The 22,569-nt window shown below is 57.1% G+C and overlaps 2 protein-coding genes across 9 annotated transcripts in view; one reads left to right on the plus strand and one right to left on the minus strand.

Moving 5' to 3' along the window:
* Positions 1 to 6,720, plus strand: part of CHKA (choline kinase alpha) — a 69,487-nt gene extending 62,767 nt beyond the window's left edge. For all 3 annotated transcript variants that reach the window (XR_001827654.2, XM_017536959.2, XM_017536960.2), the window contains one exon: positions 6,487 to 6,720. Coding sequence is in view for 2 of the 3 variants with exons in the window: in XM_017536959.2 (XP_017392448.1) it covers positions 6,487 to 6,546 (60 nt within the window). In the remaining variant the exon portion in view is untranslated. The remainder of the gene's footprint in view (positions 1 to 6,486) is intronic.
* On the minus strand, positions 1,109 to 21,889 carry TCIRG1 (T cell immune regulator 1, ATPase H+ transporting V0 subunit a3). Of its 6 annotated transcripts, none has more exons than XM_017536955.2 (20): positions 21,752 to 21,889; positions 19,464 to 19,584; positions 19,067 to 19,145; positions 18,052 to 18,272; positions 17,888 to 17,973; positions 17,405 to 17,531; positions 17,249 to 17,331; positions 16,998 to 17,091; positions 16,473 to 16,685; positions 15,751 to 15,895; positions 12,881 to 13,020; positions 12,645 to 12,802; positions 12,478 to 12,568; positions 11,516 to 11,634; positions 11,218 to 11,431; positions 10,731 to 10,853; positions 10,455 to 10,556; positions 10,266 to 10,383; positions 9,850 to 10,027; positions 9,615 to 9,768 (listed from the first exon to the last, which is right to left on the minus strand). In XM_017536955.2, exons 2-20 carry the CDS (start codon positions 19,578 to 19,580, stop codon positions 9,690 to 9,692), a joined length of 2,487 nt encoding a protein of 828 aa, XP_017392444.1. In that variant the 5' UTR covers positions 19,581 to 19,584; positions 21,752 to 21,889; the 3' UTR covers positions 9,615 to 9,689. The 6 variants fall into 6 exon arrangements, with proteins under 6 accessions (XP_017392446.1, XP_017392444.1, XP_017392441.1 ...); XM_017536952.2 differs by having other exon boundaries at positions 10,455 to 10,559; XM_017536953.2 differs by lacking the exon at positions 21,752 to 21,889 and adding an exon at positions 21,345 to 21,670 and having other exon boundaries at positions 10,455 to 10,559.
* Positions 21,890 to 22,569: the final 680 nt, after the last annotated feature.

Raw genomic sequence — 22,569 nt, forward strand, 5'->3', positions numbered from 1 at the left:
GTTTCACCATGTTGACCAGGATGGTCTCGATCTCTTGACCTCGTGATCCACCCGCCTCGGCCTCCCACAGTGCTGGGATTACAGGCTTGAGCCACCGCGCCCGGCAGAAAGTATTTTTAACCTTGAGATAAACCTTTCTTGTTGTCCCACAGTGAATGAATGTTGGTGGGGTGTCTTGGGGTGGGGGTCAACACACAGATGTCTACCGTTCTACAGTCTAGTGAGCTGCCTTCCTCTGAGACGGGGATGGGACTAGTTTATTTTGTCCTCCTCAGTCTTATACTAGAATGATTTCTACTTCTAGGCAGAAGGTTTGGTAATGTAAAAATGATATTAGGTAAATCAAGGGGACATTGGATTTTTAAAGCAGATTTGAGTCCTGGTCAGGTGATACTGTAAGAAAGTACACTTCAGAATAAGGATTATTACTAGAGATACAGAAGGGCATTTTGTAATAATAAAGGTATCCGGAGGACATTAAAAACCCTCATCTTGCTTCAAAAGATGTGATATCAAAACTGACAAAAGGGAAAGGAAAGAAAGGTAGATTCACGATTCAAGTAGGAGATCTTGGCCGGGCGTGGTGGCTCACACCTGTGATCTCAGCACTTTGGGAGGATGAGGCGGGTGGATCACTTCAGGTCAGGAGTTTGAGACCAGCCTGACCAACATGGTGAAACTCCATCTCTACTAAAAGTACAAAAATTAGCCAGGCATGGTGGTACATGCCTGTAATCTCAGCTACTCGGGAGACTGAGGCAGGAGAATTGCCTGAGGCAGGAGGTGGAGTTTGCAGTGAGGCAAGATGGCGCCATTGTACTCCAGCCTGGGCAACGAGCTACGCTCTGTCTCTAAAAAAAAAAAAAAAGTAGATCTCACCACTTCTCTGCTGTGGCTAGAACAGGAAGAACACATGCAGAAAGAGAGGGCCTGACAGCTCTCTCTACCAGCCTGGCCTCATATGCGTTCATTAAACCTCCCAGCAACTGCCAGGTGAACATTCTTTTCAAATGAATGTGGAATATTCCTCAAGATAGACCATATCCTGGGCCATGAAACATGTCTTGATAAATTCAAAGGGATTGAAATAATACTGGATATGTTCTCAGTGAAATTTAATTAGAAATCAACAACAAAAGATACCTAGAAAACTCTCAGTTATTTGGAAATTAAACAGTACACTTCTAAATAAACCCTGGGTCAAAGAAATTTTTTAAAAAATGAGAAAATATTTTAAACTGAATTATAATGAAAACATAGCATGTCAGCATTTCTGGGATATACATAAAGCAGTATTTAGAAACTTACAGCTTTGTAGCTTAAATGTTTATATTCCACAAGAAGAAACATTACACAAAATCCCTGTCAAAACTTTGACAAAAAGTAAATCCACTAACATTTATAAAAGGATAATATGACCAAGTAGCATTTATCCCTGGAATGCAAGGCTGGTTTATAATCGAAAAATCAGTTAATATAATTCTTCATATTAACAGAATGAAGGTGAAAACCACATGATTATCTCAGGAACCACAGGAAAACATATTTGACAGAATCCAATGAGATTAAAAAAATTTCAGCAAACTAGGACTAGAGGGGATCTTTCTCAGCCAGATAAAGGCATGTATGAAAAACCCACGGCCAACATTGTCAGTAGCGGTAAAAGGAAAAATGCCCCCTCTTATCCCTGCCCCAACTACAGAATATGTAAGGCGGCCTGTTCTCACTGCATCTCTTCCGTGTTGAACTGGAGCTCCTAGCCATCGCAGTGAGGCCAGACAAAGAAGGGAAATGTAGGCACCCTGGGAAGGAAGAAACACTGCCTTTGTTCTTTAGAAGACTTTTAAAATAATAAAGATATCAACAAAAAAGTTACTTAACCTAATGAATGACTTTATTAAGGTCACAGAATACAAGGTCAGTACACAAAAATCAGTTATATTTCTACATGCTAGAAACAATTGTACCTGGAAAAATGTTTAATATGTGTAAGATATGTACATTGAAAACTATAAAAGAGTATGAAAAATAAAGAAGCAAAATAAGCAGAGAAGAGACCACCATGATGGATGGAAGCCTTCAGGTGAAGATGTCCATTCTCCCCACACTGACCTATACATTCTCCATAGGCCTAAGCAAAACCCCTACAGGTATCTATGTAGAAACTGACATGCTGATCCTAAAATTTATATGAAAATGCAAAGAGTGAGGAATAACCAAAATAATTTTGTAAAAGAACAAAGTTAGAAGACTTCTGCTACCTGGTTATAAGACTTCTTTGAAGCACAGACGTCAAGCATTATGGTGCTGGCATAAGATGACATAAATCATCTGGGTGTGGTGGCTCATGCCTGTCATCCACATATACTTTGGGAGGCTGAGGCAGGAGAAATCACTAGAGCCTAGGAGTTGGAGACCAGCCTGGGCAGCATAGCAAGACCCCATCTCTACAAAAGGTACAAAAACAATTAGCTGGGTGTTGTAGCACATGCCTATAGTCCCAGCTGCTTGGGAGGTTGAGGTGGGAAGATCACTTTAGTCTGCAGACTCAGGGCAGCTGTGGTCCTGCCACTGTGCTCCAACCTGGGCAGCAGAGCAAGTCCCCATCTCAAAAATAAAAAATAAAAAAAAAAAATAAATCAGATGGAACAGAATATAGTGCCCAGAAATAGATCCACATGTATATAGTCACCTGGCACTCAACAGAAAGGCCAAGGTAATTGATGAGGGAAAGGATTATATTTTCAAAAAAATGATTCAAGAACAACTCAAGAGTCATATAGAGAAAAAACTGAACCTGATGTCATGCCATACACAACAGTCAACTTGAAACAGATCATAGACCTAAATGTGAAAGCTAAAACTATTACGTTTCTCAAAGAAAATACAGGAGAAAAGCTTGGTGACCTAAGCACAGATTTCTTGGGTTGTATAAAGGACTAGCCATAAAAAAAAGTAGAATAAGTTGCTATGAGTGGAAAACACATGAAGACCAAAGTACTTTTTCCCATTTCCTTCATTAGCAACAATCACCACAGAAAACAAAAGTGACCACATCCGGGGCGGTTCTCCCACCAGCAAACAAGCCATCAGTTCCGGAGTGGACATCAGCTGGGTGTCCTCCAGTTCCATTCCGACACTGTCTACCTAGGGACAGAGTCAGACCCCACAGATTGAGGGCTGAGACCCTAAGACTTCCCCCACCCCACTTCTGATACCAGTTGCAAGTCCAGGCCTTCAGAATTCCTACTAATCAGCCATATATTGGGGTTCCCACGTTCCCCTCCTTGGGTTCAGTTGATTTGCTGAAGTGGCTCACAGAACTCAGGGAAACACATAAATTTACCGGTGTATTACAAAGCATATTTTTCTTGTTGTTGTTTTTTTAAAGACGGTCTCACTGTGTTGCCCAGGCTGGTCTACAAACTTCTGGGCTCAAGTGATCCTCTTGTCTCAACCTTTCAAGTAGCTGGGACTACAGGCGCTCACCACCATGCCTAGCTAACAAAGTGAAGAGATACATACATGGGATGAGGTCTGAAAGGGTTCTGAGCACAGGAGCTTCTGTCCCTGTGGGTGGGTTGGGAAACTCATTCTTGTTCACCTTCCTGTCAGCCTCCACATGTTCAGTTCTCTAGAAACTCCCCAAACCCTGTCCTCTTGGGAATTTTATGGAGATGTCATTGGATAGGCATGATTGAAACATGGACAACCATGTTGAAATGTGATTGGACAAAAAGGGTGTGATCTGAACCCAGCAAAGCCCTGACCAGCTTCTTCTGGCCTCTCTGTACAGCATTCCTTCCTCCAGGGTAAAGGTGAGAACCCTCTGGAATAAGGGTCTTGTGACCCACAATCAGATTAGAGTCTAGCTTTGGGCAGGTGAAAGGAGGGCAGAAGGTCAGAGAGAGATTCTGTTTACTATAGTAAGGGGTGTGGGAGTTACAAGCCAGGGACCGTGGACAGAAACACACATGGACGTCATCCCAGTCCGACTTCATCAAAATGAAAAACTCTGAACGATATCATTAGAAAAATGAAAAGGCAAGCCACAGACAGGGAGAAAATACTACAAATGTGTATATATATATATATATATATTTTTTTTTTTTTTTTTTTTTTTTTTTTTTTTTTTTTTTTTTTTTTTTTTTTTTTTTTTTTTTTGGGGACGGAGTTTCGCTCTTGCTGCCCAGGCTGGAGTGCAATGGCACGATCTCGGCTCACCGCAACCTCCGCCTCCTGGGTTCAGGCAATTCTCCTGCCTCAGCCTCCTGAGTAGCTGGGATTACAGGCACGCACCACCATGCCCAGCTAATTTTTTGTAGTTTCAGTAGAGACGGGGTTTCACCGTGTTGACCAGGATGGTCTCGATCTCTTGACCTCGTGATCCACCCGCCTCGGCCTCCCAAAGTGCTGGGATTACAGGCTTGAGCCACCGCGCCCGGCTACAAATGTATATTTAATAAAGGGCTCGTATTTAGGATATGTAAAGAACTTAAAACTCAGCCAGAAACCAAACATCCTGTTTTATAAATGGATGGAAGATTTGGACACTTAACAGACGAGAAACACATGGCCAGTAAGAATTTTTTCATGTGTTTCATATAATTAATCACTAAAGAAACGTGAATCAAAGCCTCATACCTACACACCCACAGTGATGGCTAAAACTTGAAAGAACTGACAGTCCCAAATGTCGGCGAGCAGATGGAGCAATGGGCATGCATGTGCGCTGCTGGTGGGAATGCGGCCTGGGACAGCCAGTGTGAAGAGGCATTATACCACCCAGCAGCCCTCCTGGGGAATTCTCCCAGAACAAATGAAAGCAGATTCTACACCAAGCAGATTCTGCACTTAGACGCTCATAGGAACTTCGTTTGTGGTTGGTTGGTTTTGAGACAGAGTCCAGAGTCTCACTCTGTCACCAGGCTGGAGTGCAATGGCCACTGCAGCTTCCACCACTTGGGTTCAAGGGATTCTCCTGCCTCAGCCTCCCGAGTAGCTGGGATTACAGGCGCATGCCACCATACACAGCTAATTTTTGTATTTTTAGTAGAGACAGGGTTTCACCATGCTGGCCAGGATGGTCTCAATCTCTTGACCTCGTGATCCACCCACCTCAGCCTCCCAAAGTGCTGGGGGGATTACAGGCGTGAGCCACTGTGCCCGGCCTTATTTGTTTTTTTGAGACAGTCTTGCTTTTGTTGCCCAGTCTGGAGTGCAGAGGTCCGATCTTGGCTCACTGCAACCTCCGCTTTCTGGGTTCTCCTGAGTAGCTGGGATTATGGGTGCCTGCCACGGCACATGGCTAATTTTTGTATTTTTAGTAGAGGGGGTTTCGCCATGCTGGCCAGGCTGGTCTCCAACTCCAGACCTCAAATGATCTTCGTGCCTCAGCCTCCCAAAGTGCTGGGATTACAGATGTGAGCCACTGTGCCAGGCCTGCAGCTTCATTTGTAATGTCCCAAATTAGAAGTAGCCTAAATACCAGGCAGCAGGTGCGTGGATACTACAGTGCCGGATCCAGGTACTGAGAACATTTGGCAATGCAAAGGAAGGCGGCACCAATGCACGACAGCACGACAACTCAGAGACATCACGTGGAGTTAGGAGGCAGACACAAGAGGCTGCACGTTGTATGGTGGCATTTATGTGCTACTCTAGGAAAGAGAAGTCTGATCTATAGTGACAGAAATTGGGTCAGTGGCTGCCTGTGGCCAACTGCAAGGGTCCCAAGGTAACTTCTTGGGATGCTGGAAATACATGTCTCCTCCTGACTGCAGTGCTGGTGAACTGGCTGAATGCATCTGGGAAAGCTCTCCACCTGTACATTTAAAATGGGCTCGTGCTTGTGGAGTAGAAATTACAACTCAAAGTTATTTTTCAAAAAAGTGATGTTGTAATCTTCCTGGCATCTAGAATTGTAGACTTTGAGGTTAGGAGTGGGTCTTTGAGATTGTGTTGTCCTCATTGATGAACAGATGAGGGAAGAGACTTAGAAAAATACACTGGCAAAAAACAACGCCAAGCCAGGTTTTCTCTGCTGCCTCTTAGTGTCCTTTTTAAAAGTCATGCTGCAGGAGATCCTGGTAGACAGGTGGCATCTTTTTTCTCCCCTTCTGTTCAAGATTTGCTTATGTTCCAGAGACCTTTTACTCTAAAAGGTGTGTTATGTTGATCAGTCAGTGTCCACAGCACCCAAGGTTAGCAAGCTGATGAATGGTAGCAGTGCCCAGCGTGTGGACAAGATGTCCGTTGGAGAGGCAGGGCCTCCTAAGAGTGAACGTTTGCGGGGTGGGCTGGGAGCTTAAGGAGCCCGCATCTGTGGAGCACCCAGGCCCCCGGGCAGCCCTGCCGCACAGGCTGGTCCTGTGCTGATGGTCTCATGGGTCTGTGCCCTCAGCTGTTGATGGGGGTGGGGTTGGGGGATACATGGGCAGGGTTCAGGCCAGCTCTTGCTGAGGCCTTCTCTTTGCTGTCTCCTAGGACTATGCCCAAGCAAGGTTTGATGCCTATTTCCACCAGAAGAGGAAGCTTGGGGTGTGACTGTGGGGAGGACTCCATCCACCTCATCACTGGACTGCATGGGAAGGCGGCGGAGCGGGGTCCCCTCTGTGCTTCGACTACTGCTCCTGCAGCAGGAGGCTTTGGGTGGCTCACTACTGAACACAGATGTGTATGATACTAAAGACTGTATAAAATGGAGTGACATTTAATTCATCTGTTTACGATTTCACTAGGACTCAAACAAGATTGGGAAGCAGAAATATAGTGCAATAGTGCAACACCTCTGAATCCTTTTAATCTAGAGAAGGCGTTTCATATTTGGGGACTAAGGTTTCCAGTCAGATATGGCAGACGGCAAGAGTAAGCAGTGTTACTTGCAGGTACTGTGGTTAATATTGATTTAATTTTTTTTCATGAGTGTGCTGGTGAATACTGTGACCACGCTTTTGTAGATAGCTATGTGTTATAGACACTGCTCACTCCTGAGGCACGGCACGTGAGCATAGATGTACTGTGAAGCCGCCAATCACTGCTGCAAGGTGGCCTCTGCCTGGGGCCCCCAGAAGCTGCTCCTCTACCCTCTTGGTCCCCTGGCTGAAGCTGGAGCAGCCGAGGCCACCTGCACGTGGAGTGGACCTCTCCCCTCCTGCTGGGTGGGTGTGTTACATCGATGAGTTTCATTGTACTGCATGTGACTTCCCTGCGCTTCCTCCTGATGGAGTGTGCAGACAGCTGCGCGTGGCCACAGGGGTGGTGTGAGGACCTCCCTGTCTCCTGCCTCCCCTCCCAGGGGAGCCAGCTGCTTGAGCCAGCTCTTTGGGCCTCTCTTGCCTTCTGCTCTGTCAGGAGCCTGGGATCCTGTGAGTGAGCTGGGCCGCCCCTGGGCAGGGTGAGGGAAACCCTGGCCTGGGCTCTCTGGGGGCCTGCTTTCCCAGCCCTCACCTTTCCCAATGTCCCTGACATAGTCATTCTTGTGGGAGATGGCAGCCTGTATGTGGTGCGGGGCGTGGAACAAGTTAACTGTGAAAACCATATATATGAAATGTCCCGTGGACTCAGTCATAGCTGACCTTTTTTTACTCAGAGCTCTTGTTTGAATCGTTTTCTCTGCGTGTATTTCTGCTACCACAGCGATTGTACTCTACAAATAAACACCCAGCCTCTCAAGCTGTCACCCTTGGTTGTGTCCTAAATCTCAGGGAGGGCTCCTGGTATCTGAAGGAGCCCACAGAGGGCTCCAGCTGCACCCATCCCACTCCTCAGCTCAGCAGTGCCCTGCTGCTCTCAGCTGGCATCCCAGCAGCATGTGGCCCCATGGGCCCCCGTCCTCCTCCTTCCTGCCACACTCTGCTTTCCCTTCTTCCAGCCCATATGTGAAGAGCCCTGGAGGATGCTGGAGACCAGGAGCTGTGCCGGTGCCTGGTGACACAGCAGCTGGGCAGGGCAGTGGGGAGCTTGCGCCGTTCACCCTTCTGTAGAGTTACAGCTTTAAGCAGGCGAAGCCAAGCTGAATTAAACAGTAATGGTGTCACACTCCTGCATAGGAGCTCTGGTGGCTTCTCTCATTGTCTTCCTGTGCCAAGGGCCCTGCTAGCCTCTGTCAGCCCTTGCCTCTGCCTGCTCCTTTGCACGTGAGCTGACTTGCAGTCTCCTTGTGGAGATATATTTGGAGCTGACCTTCAAATACCGGGCTCCTTCACATTGCTCCGCGCTCAGCTCGGTCACCATCACAGGCCTTGCTGTTCTATCCAGGACACTGCCATTCCCTAAACCCCCTGGGCCCGGCCCTGGCCTGTCGCTTCTCTATCCAGCTTAACTTTCCTGGTTCCCCCAGCGGTCTCTGCATCAGACCGTAACTCACTTGGGCGGGGATGGGTTCAGGCCTATCCTGTTCACTGCTGAGTCCTCCATGCAGGTGACCCACCTATCCCTGTGTCTCCGGATGACCTCCATGCCACAGAGGTGCCCACCCCAGTGCCTTTTTCTGTGCTATTCTCATGGCAACTGAACTTCTCCCCAGCACTGCCAGGTACCCCCATGTCAAAGCCAGGGCAGGGCCAACTGGGCATCTCCCTGGGATTCCACACCGCACCCTTCCTAAATCACTGGCCACTCATCGCAAGTGCTGCTCACCTATCCTCACCTCACTGCCCGCCCAGAGTCTGCCCAGCTCTCACCCCAGGAGGGAGTAAGGCCTGGGGTTCTGGATTTGGTCCAGATCCTCACACAACTCTCTGGAGCCCTTTGCTCAGCCTCCTCTGTTTCTACCCCACTACGGTGAGCACCGTTCAAGCCAAGTCTGCTGGGCATGTGGAATTAACTCAGAGCCCCTCATACTGCCCCTGGCATCGGGGGTCCTGAGCAGGGCAGTCAGGAGCCAATGGACAGGCTCCTCCCAGCAAGCCAGCCACAGCCACAGCCGTGGGAAGAACCACTTTGCAGCTTCTTGGCCCTTGGGAAGTACTGGCTCTGCCTCCCAGCAGACGTGGAACCCAGGCCAGAGGGAACTGGAGAAGGCCATCTCCCATCCCGCCAGCACGCAGGAAGGACCACCAGGGAGGGGTGGGGTTGACTATGGCCTCAGATGAGGGGAGGCCAGGCCTGGAGTTGGGCTCAACTCCTGTTCTGACCCCCGGGGCCCTGAGCGATGTCTGCTGCTCAGGATACGCTCTGCCCTTCCTGGCAGGCGTGTGGCCCTGGGTGTGTGACACCACAGCCCTGCATGGAGCACTGGCTAGGCTCAGGTGCCCCAGGCTGCTCTGTACCTCCAGCCCCGCTGAGGCCTGGCACCAGGGCATGGATATTGGCAACACTCAACCCAGAGAGTAACCCAGACACCTGCTCACAGCCAGTTGTACACCCCCAAGGATGGGGAACTTACTCCTCTGACCTGGCCTGGGAAGACATTTGCTCATTCCAAGTTAGAATGTGTTGGAAACATCCCTCCTTGGCCCTATTCTGCCCTTTTTCACCCCAGGAGTCAGGGGTTACTGCAGATCTGCTCATGTGTCCTTGCCTCAACTTTTCAAAAGGTCCCAGGTCCTAGACCATGCCTTCCCCCCGCACCTGCCTCAGCTAGAAAGGAGGGAAGAGAGATGAGACAGCAGTGCTGTGGCGGACCCTCTTTATTCCTCTCCTGCCTCAGGTCAGGACGGGGGATCTGGCAGGACCTGCAGTGGGTCCTAGTCATCTGCGGCAGCGAAGGTGAAGGGACTCAGCTTGTAGCCGGTGCCTGAGTAGAACTTGTTCTGAAATTCCACCCTGGGGGTGAGAAGGAGGGGTTGGCGAGGGGAACCCCTGCCTCCTGCCTCGAGCAGCCCAAGCCAGCGGGCGGTTGCTCACCAGTGCAGCCTCAGGGCATGCAGGAAGGCCGAGAGCCCCTCCATCACCAGCAGGATGGCCACAGTCATCACGGCGAAGGCGGCAAAGATGGGGACCAACACCACGGCTGCCACACCCACCTCCCGGCCCAGGCCCAGGCCTATGCGCATCACCATGGCCCACAAAACCTCCGACAGCTCTGTGGGCGAAGGAGGGGACAGTGGGGACCAAGGGCAAGTGGGTGCCTGCCAGCTCCCCACCTACCTGTCGCAGCCTGAAGCCCTCCCTTCCCCGGGGGGGGCCGGTGAGGGACCTCCTTGGACAGTCCCACTTTGCAAAGGGGAAACTGAGGCTCAGAGAGAAGCGACCCTCCCAACTAGCAGCCGTGTGTGAGGAACGTGGACCGGGGGCCAGCCCCCGACAGCCAGGTCACTCACGGGCATGGGCCAGGCTCAGGGCCCACAGGCGCAGGTAGGAGGCGGTGTTGGAGACGCAGCCCAGGCAGAACTCAATCGTGTGGATGGCCTGGTGCATGAACACCTCGGAGGGGACGAGCTGCAGGGCGGGCACAGTGAGGGCCAGCAGGGCCGCAGCCACCCCACCCCCTAGGAAGGCACCGCACCCACCTCGGCCTCCTGTTCGTCCTCCAGGCCCCCTGCCTTTTCCTCATCGGAGCCCCAGCCATTCACAGATGCATCAGGCAGGCCTAGTAACCCGGCCTTGTCTTCCTGCTGGGGCGAGAGCGGGCAGTGCTGGCAGTGCCCCAGCCAGGAGGGCCCCTGCCGCCCGCCAGGCCAGCTCCCGGCCACTCAGGAGCCCACGAGGAAGTGGGGAGTTAGGGACACACCCGACAGTGGCCTCTCCTCCCAAGCAGCTCCCTACACCGCAGGTCCCAGTCCCACCTTTCGGCCAGTGGGCCTCCTCAGTCTGCGGCGATGGCGGCACAGCAGGTGCAAGGGTGTGCCGAGCAGAAGGACAGGCACCATGGCCAAGGCCAGGACGACCAGCATGGCCTGGACCACCTCCTGCCAGGGACAGGCCAAGAGTCAGGGCACCCCCGCTGTGCACCCCTGCACAGGAACCTGGGTCACAGCAGTCACAGGGCCCAGAGAGCCTGCAGCCGCTCCTCCCTCCAGGGTCCCTGGGGGTCCGTGCCCTCACTGAGCGGGGATCTGGCTCCAGAAGGACTCCTAAGGGAAGGGACCCCAGGCTCCCAGCGTCACTCATGCCACCCGCTAACGATGCACGCTGTCATCTCTGATGGCCCTGTCTGAACGGCCCAGGGCCTGCATCCCCATTTCTCAGACTAGGGTCCTGCGGCTCCCAGTGGCCCAGTGACTATGGGGTTCCCGTGAGGCTGTGTGAGCCCAGCCCCCTGCCGCAGCCCACCTGCCGAGGGTACAGTGGCCGGTTGGTGGGGCTGTGGGAGAACAGGAACATGTTGATGAAGTGGATGAGGATGCTGGGGGCCGAGGCAGCGTTGGTGGCCGAGACACGCAGCCACTTGTAGATGACAAGGAAGACGAGGTAGCCAAAGAGCCCCAGCAGGAAGGTGAGCTCTGGCAGTGTCTCCAGCAGCAGCCGGTGCCTCTGGCCAAAGTGCCTGGCGGGCAGGAGGAAGGTGCGGTCACCGGGGCCCGCTCTGGCCTGCCAGCCTCCCGTGCCCCTGGGCAGCCTTGACCCTCACATGTGGTTGAAGACTCCGAGGACCACCCCAAAGGCCATGTGCACGACCCCCAGGATGACAGACATCTTCATCTTGAAGGAGTTGAGGAAGCTCAGGTGGTTGGCAGCCAGGCTCCAGATCTGGGATGAGAGCGGGAACAGGCTGGACTCAGGGGCTCCCTGGCCACCACTGCCAGGAAGTCCCCGGCCCGAGTCACTCTCCCATCAGCCTGTTGGCCCCCTCGGAGCCTGCAGCCTCATCCATTGCCCACCCACCAAGGAGCAACAGAGCGCAGATGGCCCAGCTGCCACGGCTCCAGCCTGGGTGACCCTGGGCATGGCCTCTGTGCCTCAGTCTCTCCACTGTAGGTGAGGACACTGTTAATGTGTGGCCTACGGGGCTGTTATGAGGTTGTTACAGGGTTCAAATAGAAAATCAGACCAGGCGTGGTGGCTCACACCTGCAATCCCAGAACTTTGGGAGGCTGAAGTGGGCGGATCACCTGAGTTCAGGAGTTCAAGACCAGCCTGGCCAACATGATGAAACCCTGTCTCTACTAAAAATGCAAAAATTAGCCAGGCGTGTTGGATATGCCTGTAATCTCAGCTACTCAGGAGGCTGAGGCAGGAGGATTTCTTGAACCCAGGAGAGGAAGGTTGCAGTGAGCCGAGATTGCACCACTGTACTCCTGCAACTTGGGCAACATAACAAGACTCCATCTCAAAAAAAAAAAGATCATTTCCAAAGAGAGCTGGGAACAGCGCTCGGCAGAGCACCTGCAGCCTGGCGCCTGTCCGGTTTCGCTTTGCCTCCGTGCGCTCGGGACAGTGACATAGGCCCCTCGGCAGGAGCCTGGTCTGCCTCCCGTTCTGAGGCTCATGGGAGTGCTCAGCTACAGACCACAGGAGGGGCGAAGCAAGGGGAGCCCTGGCCCCACTCTCACCTGCCTTTGCCGCCCACTGACACTCCGTCCCGGGACTCACAGGGTCGATGCCAAAGGGGTAGGGTCCCAGGAAGACGCCAGTGACGTTGGGATCCAGGGTGAGCATCGTGTGCTGGGCCAGGAATGCATCACTATGGCAACAGAGGGCAGGGCGTCAGGGCTGCAGGGGCTGCGGGGCCCCCAGCCGGGCTGTGGACTGGGCCTCACCTCCAGCCAGACTGGTTGGCCATGGCAGCCACGCTCCAGCCCGAGGGGAAGATGCTGCTGGCACGGCTGAAGCACTCATTGTAGATGAAGCCGGTGTAGACGGAGAACAGGCCCATGAGCAGGAGCAGGTAGCGGCCCCCAAAGAAAGTCTGCCAGATCTGGGGGGGCGGCGGTGTGGTGAAGGGCTGCCTGGCCCCTGCCTGGCCCCACCCGAACCCCCTCGCCCGGCCCCTCACCTCGTTCTGTGCGGTCTTCACGGCCGGCCGGTTCTCCGCAAGCACCATGGCCAGGGCGAAGAGGAACATGAGCAGCCCGTGGCCCACGTCCCCGAACATCACGGCAAACAGGAAGGGGAAGGTAATGATGGTGTAGGGTGCTGTGGGCAAAGGTTGCGGTGGGTGAGCTGGGAACCCTCCAACATTCGGGCATCCACTTCCCGTCCAAGAGGCCACGGAGGCCCTGCCGGCCTGTAGTCAAGAGCCCATCACTTAGCAGCTTGGTGGGGTGGCTCATGCCTGTAATCCCAGCACTTTGGGAGGCCAAGACAGGAGGATCACCTGAGGTCAGGAGTTCGAGACCAGCCTGGCCAACATGGTCAAACCCTGTCTCTACTAAAAATACAAAAATTAGCCTTGCAAGGTGGTGCATGTCTGTAGTCCCAGCTACTTGGGATTGGGAAGCTGAGGCAGGAGAATCACTTGAGCCCAGGAGGCAGAGGTTGCAGTAAGCCGAGATCATGCCACTGCACTCTAGCCTGAGCGACAGAGGGAGACTCTGTCTCCGAAGAAAAAAAAAAAAAAAAAGAGAACCCACCACTTAGGAGCTGTGTGACCTTGGCCTAGCCACTTAACCTCTCTGAGCCTCCATCTCCCCATTTGTAAAATGGAGGTAACACCAGGCCACTTCATAAGTTCTCCACAGGCAGCACCTGGCCAGCCACCAGTGCCGCAGGAAGTTAGCAGCTTCAGTTGTTGCTGTCCCTAAGAGCCCCACACAGAAGCCAGATAGGACAGGGAGCCACTGGCGGCCCCAGCTGGCACATGGCAAGTCCCAGGAGGCCGAGCCGGTCTCTCTAGCTCTGAAGTCTCGACTTCCCATCAGTAAAATGGGACCAAGTCCTCACGGGAGGAAGGAGGATCGCAACACACACACCCTGTCTGGGGCTGCTCTGTGGGCCCATAAAAGATACACAGGCGTCCCAGTGCCAGCAACTCTGGATGTGACCTTCTTTGGAGACAGGGTCCTTACAGAGGTTGCAGGCTTAAGGTAAGGCCATTACACTGGGCCCTCATCCAGTGTGACCAAGAGCCTTACAAAAAGGAACATCTGGACCCACATAGAGGGAGAACAGCGCGTAAAGATGAGGGCAGCCTCTCCAAGCCCAGGGGCAAGGCTGGGAATGGATCCTCCTGGACAGCCTAGAAGGAGCCACTCCTCCCGACAACACCTTATCATCTTTTATTTTTTTAAGAGACAGGGTCTTGCTGTGTTGCCCAGGCTGGTCACGAACTCCTGGACTCCAGTGCTTCTCCTCCTACCTTGGCCTCCCAAAGTGTTGATTACAGGCATGAGCCACTGCGCCTGGCCCCTGCTGACACCTTGGTCTTGGACTTCAAACTCCAGGACTTCGGGCGGTGTCTGCCCCTTAAGCCCCAGCCTGTGGTGCTTCATTTCAGCTTCCCTGGCAAACACACTGCCCCAAAGGCCAGTGCTTTGAGCCGGCGGCCTCCCGCTGCTGTGGGCCTCTGACATGCTGTGGCTGCACCAGCCTCTGTCCATGCACAGGGGAAACTGGGGGGGGGGCCCAGATCCAGCCCCGGGACACTGGCCCTGCAGGAGCACAGGGCCCCCAGGACCACACAGCCCTGGTCTTGGTCCATGCAGCCTCGGACACGCCCCACCTGTACCACCCTAGGGGCCCGAGCACCCTGACTCTTGCCCACTGGGTGAGGCAGGGCCCCCTCCCTGGCCTGTGACCAAGCCCCTCCCAACAGGGGCTCCACCACGTCACACCCATGCTATAGGCTAGGCCCCCACTCGGTGGCACTGGGGAACACTGGGTCCCTCCACGCATCTGACAGCACCAGCCACATTGCAGCTGGCCCACTGTGTGGGGGGAGTGGCGTCCCGAGCGGGAGGACCCAGGTGGATGACAGGGCAGGCACTGCAGGCATCAGGACTCCCAAGGGGGAGAGGGAGGAGGAGGTGGAGGGGGAGCTCTAGAGTTCCCCCACCCCCACCCTCCACCCTCATCCCTTACTGGTTTCTACTGGGAGCACTTCCCTTAACCTACCACTTCCCCCAGAATGTCCGTCTCAGGGAGAGTTTGACCTAAGACCGCATTAATGCAAACTTTTATAAAAACACTGTGTAGGGCCAGTGGCTCACACCTGTAATCCCAGCACTTTCGGAGGCTAAGGTGGATGGATCACGGGGTCAGGGGCTCAAGACCAGCCTGGCCAACATGGTGGCCAAAATGTAAAAATTAGCCACACATGGTGGCACGCGCCTGTAATCCCAGCTACTCAGGAGGCTGAAGCAGGAGAATTGCTTGAACCTGGGAGGCAGAGGTTGTAGTGAGCCGAGATCACACCACTGCACTCCAGCCTGGGCGACAGAGTGAGACTCTGCCTCAAAAAAAAAAAAACAAAAAACCACTGTGTGATAAAACCAGCCCCACACGGGCTGCCCCAGTGGTGGCCTGCAGTGGCCAGTGGTCACCAGGCTTCCCGACATTCCTCTGAGGCTTGCACTAGTATTTCTATTTTGCAGGTAAGGCAGCTGAGGCTCAGAGAAGCTACGAAACATATCGAAGTAGGTGAGACGGGCTTGGAACCTGGGCCTTGCCCACCGCACATACAGCCTCTGCTCTTTGCGCAAGTCCATGCCAGCTCCTTTGTAAACTCAACAAGGGTTAGCATGCTGGGGGCCGACATAGAGCCCCACTGGCTGCAGAGCCCACTGGCCCCTCGAGAGTGATGAGGCGTGTGCCTCTCCTCCCAGGAGAGCAGACCAGACCAGGATGGAGCTGCCTCCCCATCAGGCTCACACCCAGTGGGTCAGCTGAGCCTCCCAGGGCCCGGGATGAGGGCGCTGTGGCTCTCACCGGGGTTGACCTCCTGGTAGCGGCCCACACCGTAGGCATCCACGATGCCCTGGAAGCTGGCAGTGAATCGGTTGGTACGGATGAGCGTGGGGGGCATCTCGCGGCTGGGGATGCGGTGGGCCACGGCGCTCACTCCCTCCTCTGTCTGGGTGCCAGGGAAGAGACAGATCAGACTGGTGGTGGGGCCTTCAGGGACCCTGGTACCCCCAGCCAGGCCTGGCTGCAGATGCAGAGCACTGTGGAAGCTCAGTGGGCAGCTCCTTCCTCACTCTCAGACATAAGATGATCAGCCCCACTCTGCTCTGGTGAGGGCCCAAAGACATCGTGTGGACTGGCAATTGCTCAGGAAAGGCAAGTGCCCAGCCTCCCCTCCAGCACCTGCCATTGCGAGGCGGGCAACCCCCGGAGGCAGTGGCATCACAGGCCGTGAGCAGGCCCATGGTCATGGCGGGGTTTGGGGAGGCCTGGATTGGAACCAGGCTTCTGACTTTAAAGCTGCCCCATGCAGCCTCCAGGGGCTCAGGGAAGTCAGGGTAGGGGGAGCTTGCGGGGCCAGGGCCATCAGGGCAGACTCCCAGGAACAGGTGGGCCGTGGAGGAGGCTGGGAGGGGAAGCCCCTGGGCAAAGGCCCAGTGCAGGGAACCAGAGGCTGGAAGTGAGGCAGACACACCGGCCTGGTGGGAGGGGTGGGTGGGGAGGGTGAGGCCTCGGGCTGTGCTCACCGAGCTGTCCCGCAGGGCCTCCTGCAGGGCCGGCAGGTCTTGCGTGGCGCACCAGACCTCCGCGATGAGGCACTTGTGCGTGGTGCTCACGCTGCACTGATTCAGGGCCAGGTACACAGCCTTCATCTTATGGACCTGTGCCTGCGCCGGCGGCAGCAGCTGCTGCACCCGGCCCAGCACCTGGCTTAGGAACCGCTCCGTCTCCCCCAGGACCTGTGACAGAGTGGGCAGTCAGCGGGGCCTGGGTGGGCAGCTGGGCCCGGGGCACCCACCTCCTGCACCCACCTCCGGGAGGCCGGGGGCACCCACCTCCTGCACGCACCTCCGGGAGGCCGGGGCACCCACCTCCTGCGCGCACCTCCGGGAGGCCGGGGCACCCACCTCCTGCACCCACCTCCGGGAGGCCGGGGCACCCACCTCCTGCACCCACCTCTGGGAGGCCGGGGCACCCACCTCCTGCACGCACCTCTGGGAGGCCGGGGCACCCACCTCCTGCACCCACCTCCGGGAGGCTGGGGCACCCACCTCCCGCAGCTCCTGGCTCTGCTGCTGCAGCTGCTGCAGGGCCGCGTGGCAGGCCTCCTCCTGCTCCAGGAACGGGAAGATGTGGCAGTGGAAGCTGGCAGGAGGAGGTGCGTGTGAGGGGGCCGAGGGTCCCGGCTACGAGACTCTGGGTCTGAAGGGAGCTCATGGGGTGGAGTCTCAATACGGTGAGTTGGGAGGTGACAGCAGGGGTCTGGGGAGCGGGCGGTGGGCGAGTGGCCCCGGCGACTCACCAGTCTGTGATCTTGCGGATCTTCTGTCCGATCTGCTCGCCCCAGTAGGAGATGAGGAAAGTCATCCACGTGGCCGGCTCACCCTGCAGAGCAGGCTCGGTTGAACCTGGAGTCCCGCTCTTTCCAGGATCCCTCAGCCCAGCACCAGCTGCTCACCGTCACGGGGTGCTCCAGTGGCTGCTCCAGCTCCCTGAAGCTGGCGATGAGGAAGCCACGGCAGGCCCTCCAGAGCAGGCGCTCCAGGGCGGGGGCCTTGTGGGGCTCCACGGCACCTGCCACAAAGCTGGCGGCCACGGAGCTGGGTGGGGCTGCTGCAACCTCCCATTCCACCTCCCCACCAGGCTGCCGGGCAGGACCCTGCTCAGCACAGGCAACAGGGCACACTGGTCCTGCCTGCAGGGGAAGGCAAGAGCCCCCCCACCCCGGGCAGGGCCAGAAGAGGAGAACCCCCTGCTCCTCCGGGCCAGGGCTTGGGATTGTGGGAAGTGCCAGGTCTGAAGGAGGAGGCGGGGGCAGCCTGACGGCAGGAACAGAGAGGAGAGCACTGGACAAGGAGTTGGAGCTCAGCCCAGCCCAGCTCAGCGACTGGCCAGGGGCTCTGGGCTGACCAGAAAGGGCACGAAGTCATCCCTCACTCACTTGACCCTCAGGTCCTGGTGTGGCCCCCCGGGGGCCTGGAGCAGAGGCGTCCTCTCTGAGGCCGCGTATGTGTGGGCGGCTGCCAGCTAGGAACCCAGAAGCACCATGAGCCCTGGGACAGACAGCCTTCCCAGTCCCCGTCTCCTGCCCGGGCTGGAGCTGACCTGGGGGCCGTGGCCCTGGCCCAGCACCGCGGCGTGGAGCTGCAGCTGGTGCAGCTGGACCCGCAGGGCCTGCTGGTTGCCCCGAACATCCCGCAGCTCCTGGGCCAGGCGCTCGGTCTCCTCCTGGATGCGCAGCAGGTCCCGGGGTGGGGGTGCTGGCAGCCTCCCCTCGGGCGGGGGCAGGACCAGCCCAGCCCGCCTCACCTCCTCCTGCAGGAAGGCTGGGCACAGAGGAACAGGCGTGGGGCACAGTCGAGGTTGTCTCAACAGCTAAGGACCCCACCTGCTGCCCCAAACTGTTATCTGGTGGATTCACCAGGCGGAGGCTGCCGGAAAATCCTGCCAAACTCCATCCAGAAGCTCTGCTCCCCTCCCTTTGTGCTCAGGTCCGGGCTGCTGTCCCTCCCCAGTCCCTTGGCCACCGCTAAGTGCAAGGCCTGAGGTCTCCCACAGGCTGGCCCTCGAGCTGCGGGGCCTGGGTCCGAAACTGGTGTGAGTCCTGTGCCTGCCCGATCGTTGAAAAGCTATGAACGGCACCAGCAAACAAAACCCGGCCTGCTCCAGGCCCATGCCTTGGTGCCCCTACAGGCTCCTCTGGAGAGGGGTTGCCCAGGGCAGAGGTCCCTCTTGCCTGCTCCTTGGGGGCACCCAACCCTAGATTCTGGGCCCCACCTACCCCCGTCCAGCTGTAGAGGAGAAAGCTCTGTCTGTGCCTCTTTCCTGCTTAGAAACCCCTGTGGCTCCTGGTGCCCACAGGATGAAGTCCTGGGCTTTTGTGCTGTACTGGGGGCCTCCCCAGCCAGCCCTGCCCTAGGCCCTCTGCTCAGCCCACCCGAGGCAGCCCTTCCCAAGCACACCTCACAGATCCAGCTGCTCTGTCTTGGCCCTGCAGGGCCCTTCCCGTCCCTCTCTTCCCTCCCTTCCACGTGGCAAACCCAGATTTTCATTTCAGATCAAACTTGGCCCATGCCTCCTCCAGGAAGCTGCCTGGAATGTAGGCCTGGGACCAACTCACTGAAGGTCTTCTCCAGCTCCTCGCAGCGCCGAACATCAACCACAAAGCGTCTCTGGAAGGCACTCACCGAGGCGTTGAGCTGTGGGTGCCGCATGGAGGGGTCAGTGTCCCAGGAAGGGGGTCAGGGAGGTCCCCACCCTAGAGCCCAGGCCCTCCAAAAGTGCTGGGAGCCACTAGACTCTGATCAGAGCACAGCCCAGACCCCACACCCTGGGCGGGGATGGGGAGCAGCTGTCTCAGGGGCCTCGGCTGTGGCTTCCCACAAGCAGCACCCATGGCAGCGGCTGCGGGGGTTCAAATGGGGCCAGGGCCCCATGGGGAGGCAGTCTCCATCCTGGAGTGGCCTTCAGGCTAACCTCAGCAGCAACCCCCTCCCACACCTGCCCACCCAACTCACGTCTCTGAACTCCACGAGGCCCAGCTCGCCCAGTCGGCTCACGCAGGTGTAGGCAGCAGCTGTGGGCAGAAAGAGCTGGACCAGGGCCACCTCCTCACTCCGGAACATGGAGCCCATGGTCCTGTGGGTGGACACGGATGGGGGCCAGTCAGGGGTGACCGCAGACAGTTCCCAACCGTGGGCACCTGTGCACCTTCACCCATTGAATCCTGGAAGCTACTGCTACCACCCCCTCTGACAGAGGCGGGAAACTGAGGCCTGGGCAGGCTGGACACAGTGCTGAGGTCACGCAGGAAGTAAGCAGTGGGACTGGGAGACCCTGAAGCCCACCCTCAGGCCGGCCTCAGCCTCTCTCCAGGCTGGCTCTGCCCCCCGGGTCCCCTGCCCTTGCCTCCAGCATCTCCAAATGACGCCAACTCGACCCCTACCTTCACTCCAGCCTCCCTCCTCCCAGGCTGCCCTCGCCCTCGACAGAACCGCACTGCCCCAGGCACTTAGGCCCAGGGCGGCCCCCGGGGGGGGGCTGGAGACCTCCCTGCTTCCTGTGGGGCTGCCTGTGCTGAGTGGCAGGGGTGGGTATCTCCACTGGGTCCCTTGGGGCTGGCCAGGGAGCACTGCGGTAGGGGGACCCGTTCCCTGAGGCCCGGGGCACCGGCAGGAGCCGCAGCCTTCCAAGTGTTGAAACCAACAAAAGTGAAACTGCAGAATGACGGGGAGGGCCAGGGCCTTGCTCAAGGCCGATGAGGGTGGGGGCAGGCACGTGGCCACCTCCAACCCACCCTAGCCTGTGGGTGCTGGGCCCCCCTGCTCCAAGGCCACTGCTCTCAGGGCCCATCTGTGGGACTCAGTTCCTTAGCTCTTAAATTAGTGGGAGGGGACAGGACTGGTGAGGGCCCCTCCTGCTGCCGGGCTGGCCAGGGCCTGCCCAGCCAGTCACTTCCTCCCCTGGGTATGATTTACTTAACTCTAAAAGGGAAGTGCAGCCCCAGCCCCAGCCTGGGAAAGAAGAGAATGAGGGAATGAGGGAACACTGAGGGGACAGCCCAAGGCTGCAGGCGGGCAGGGCCCTGGCTGGGGCAGGGGGCAGGGGGGCCGGGTTCCATCCCTAAGGACCAGGCTGGGCCATAAGGCAGAGACTTGGGGCCCAGGCTGAGATTGGCTGTGTGACTTGGGCAAGTCTCTCTCCCTCTCTGGGCCTCTATTTTCTCTTTGGATGAATGGGACATGACACCCCTGACAGAGACAGGATCTAGGGAGGTGACAAAAATAACCAAAGCCCCCAGTGAATGCCTTCATCCACAGGACCACACTCCCTGGGGGGAGCAATCCCAGGGGAGGGGCGCTGGACCCTTGTTTTACACGGGGCTTCACGGACACTCAGAGAGGTAAAGTCCAGTGTCACATGCCCAGCGGGGCTGACCCACGCAGGGCCTGCTCCGGGCTGCAGGTTTAGATGTCCCAGCACACAGGATGAGCTCAGAGAAGGGTTGTGGTCTGACCTGGCTCCCTCTGGGGCTGTGCCAGCCAAATAAGGGGATGTGGGGACTCAGCTCTGGGGTCGGGGGAAGGGGCACTCCTGGCTCAGGGCATCAGGGCTCCCACAGCCACTTGCCTCCCTCCGGCACTTCCCAGGGGGTGGGGGGACAGCCTGTAATGGGTGGGGGTATGTGTGGGACCTGGTCAGCCCCCACTCCTGGCCTGTGAGGCTCCACTGGCTCACCCCCTACCCTGTCCCCCTTGGTCCCCGCTCTAGCCAGGGGCCACCCAGCCACTTTTATGATGCAAATGAATATGCCTCCAACCTGCGACCCTCGGGCCAGGCTCCAGCCCACTCCTCAGCCCACTCCTCCAGCCCCTCACAAGGCTCCTCTAGGAACCCACCAGGTCTCTCCGAATCCCTGCCCTCCGCTTCGGATGATGGGAAGGCAGTAGGAGAGGGTCTGGCGCCCCCTCCATTCCAAACGGTGTGGGCTCTGGAGTTAAATGACCCGGCTGGTCTCCAGCTCTGACACTTCCTAGTTGGGTGGCCTCCGCTTCCCCATCTGTAAAATGGATCCCTCCCTCCAAGGAAGAGGCAATGGGGAAAGCTCTGCGCACACCAAGCCCGGGAACGCTGGGCTCTGTTGGCCAACACCCCATCCTTCTCCCTTGGCGATCCTCCGTGGACCCCCGCAAGGCCTGACCCCGGCGTGATGGCGGGCTGGGCTGCATTCACGGAGCACACTGAGTGGGCAGAAGAGGGTGGGCCGGCAGAGCTGGGCTCCGCAGACCCCGGCGGAGGCACTCACCCCGGGTGGGCTGTACGCTGCGCCTCCGCTGCTGGCTGCCCCGCTCCGCACGCCGGGACGGGACTCGGAACCGCCTCCCGCCCGGGGCCAGCGCCGCTTACTCCTTCCCGAAAGGGCGGGGCCACGGGGAGGGGCCAGGAACGCCCCGCCCCCGGCCCGAGCCTCCACCGGAGTGCAGGAAGCCTGGGGGAGGCTGGGCCCAGGCTGTGGCCTAGCAGATGATCTTCTGTGGGGCGCTTAATGCCGGAGAGGAGGCCTGGAGACCCGAGCGGATAACGGACCAGCGCCAACCGCGTGAATCTGCGCTGGCACTGATGCGGGAGCAGCGGCGCTCAGGCCTAGCTCAGAACAGGGAATGAGACCCTGCTCTCCTCTCCGAGGCTTGCTGTGCCTATGGCTGACAGGACCCCAACATTTGCAGGCTCATGAGCCTGGGTCCCCAGGATGCTCCCCCACCTCCAGGACCCCTCCCTTGGGTGTGTGACAGTGAAACCTGGTGCTTACACCTTCCTGCTCTTGGCAGGGGCTCAGCACTGGCCCTTAGGTGGGTGGCTGCCCCCTCTGCACCTGCTTCACTGCAGCAAGACACAGGGCCAGGTCATGCTGCCTTGTTCTGCCCAGGTCCCTGCACCCAGCAGGCCCTGGGAGATGCCCTGGGGCCACAGAGGCCAGCTGTCAGCTCCACCTCCCCCCGGGGGGTGTCACTGTGACCTTGCTCCAGGTCAGCTCCCTGGGGATCATCAGGTCCCAGTGCCTGGAAGCTGGGACTCATAGCTGTTCAGCCGCCTGCACTCTAGACAGGCCTGGGCATTCCCACT

Source organism: Cebus imitator, unplaced genomic scaffold, assembly GCF_001604975.1.
Source record: "Cebus imitator isolate Cc_AM_T3 unplaced genomic scaffold, Cebus_imitator-1.0 Scaffold102, whole genome shotgun sequence".
Taxonomy (NCBI): Eukaryota; Metazoa; Chordata; class Mammalia; order Primates; family Cebidae; genus Cebus; species Cebus imitator.

What these genes read in the sequence shown, in the direction of transcription:
- TCIRG1 (XM_017536952.2), bottom strand. Translation starts at nt 19,580, where the DNA reads ATGGGCTCCATGTTCCGGAGTGAGGAGGTGGCCCTGGTCCAGCTCTTT. An exon ending in AGGCCCTGCGGGACAGCTCG is followed by an intron (nt 15,896 to 16,472) that starts GTGAGCACAGCC and finishes CCTGGCACCCAG; the next exon opens with ACAGAGGAGGGAGTGAGCGC. An exon ending in ACCCCTTTGGCATCGACCCT is followed by an intron (nt 11,635 to 12,477) that starts GTGAGTCCCGGG and finishes CTCTCATCCCAG; the next exon opens with ATCTGGAGCCTGGCTGCCAA.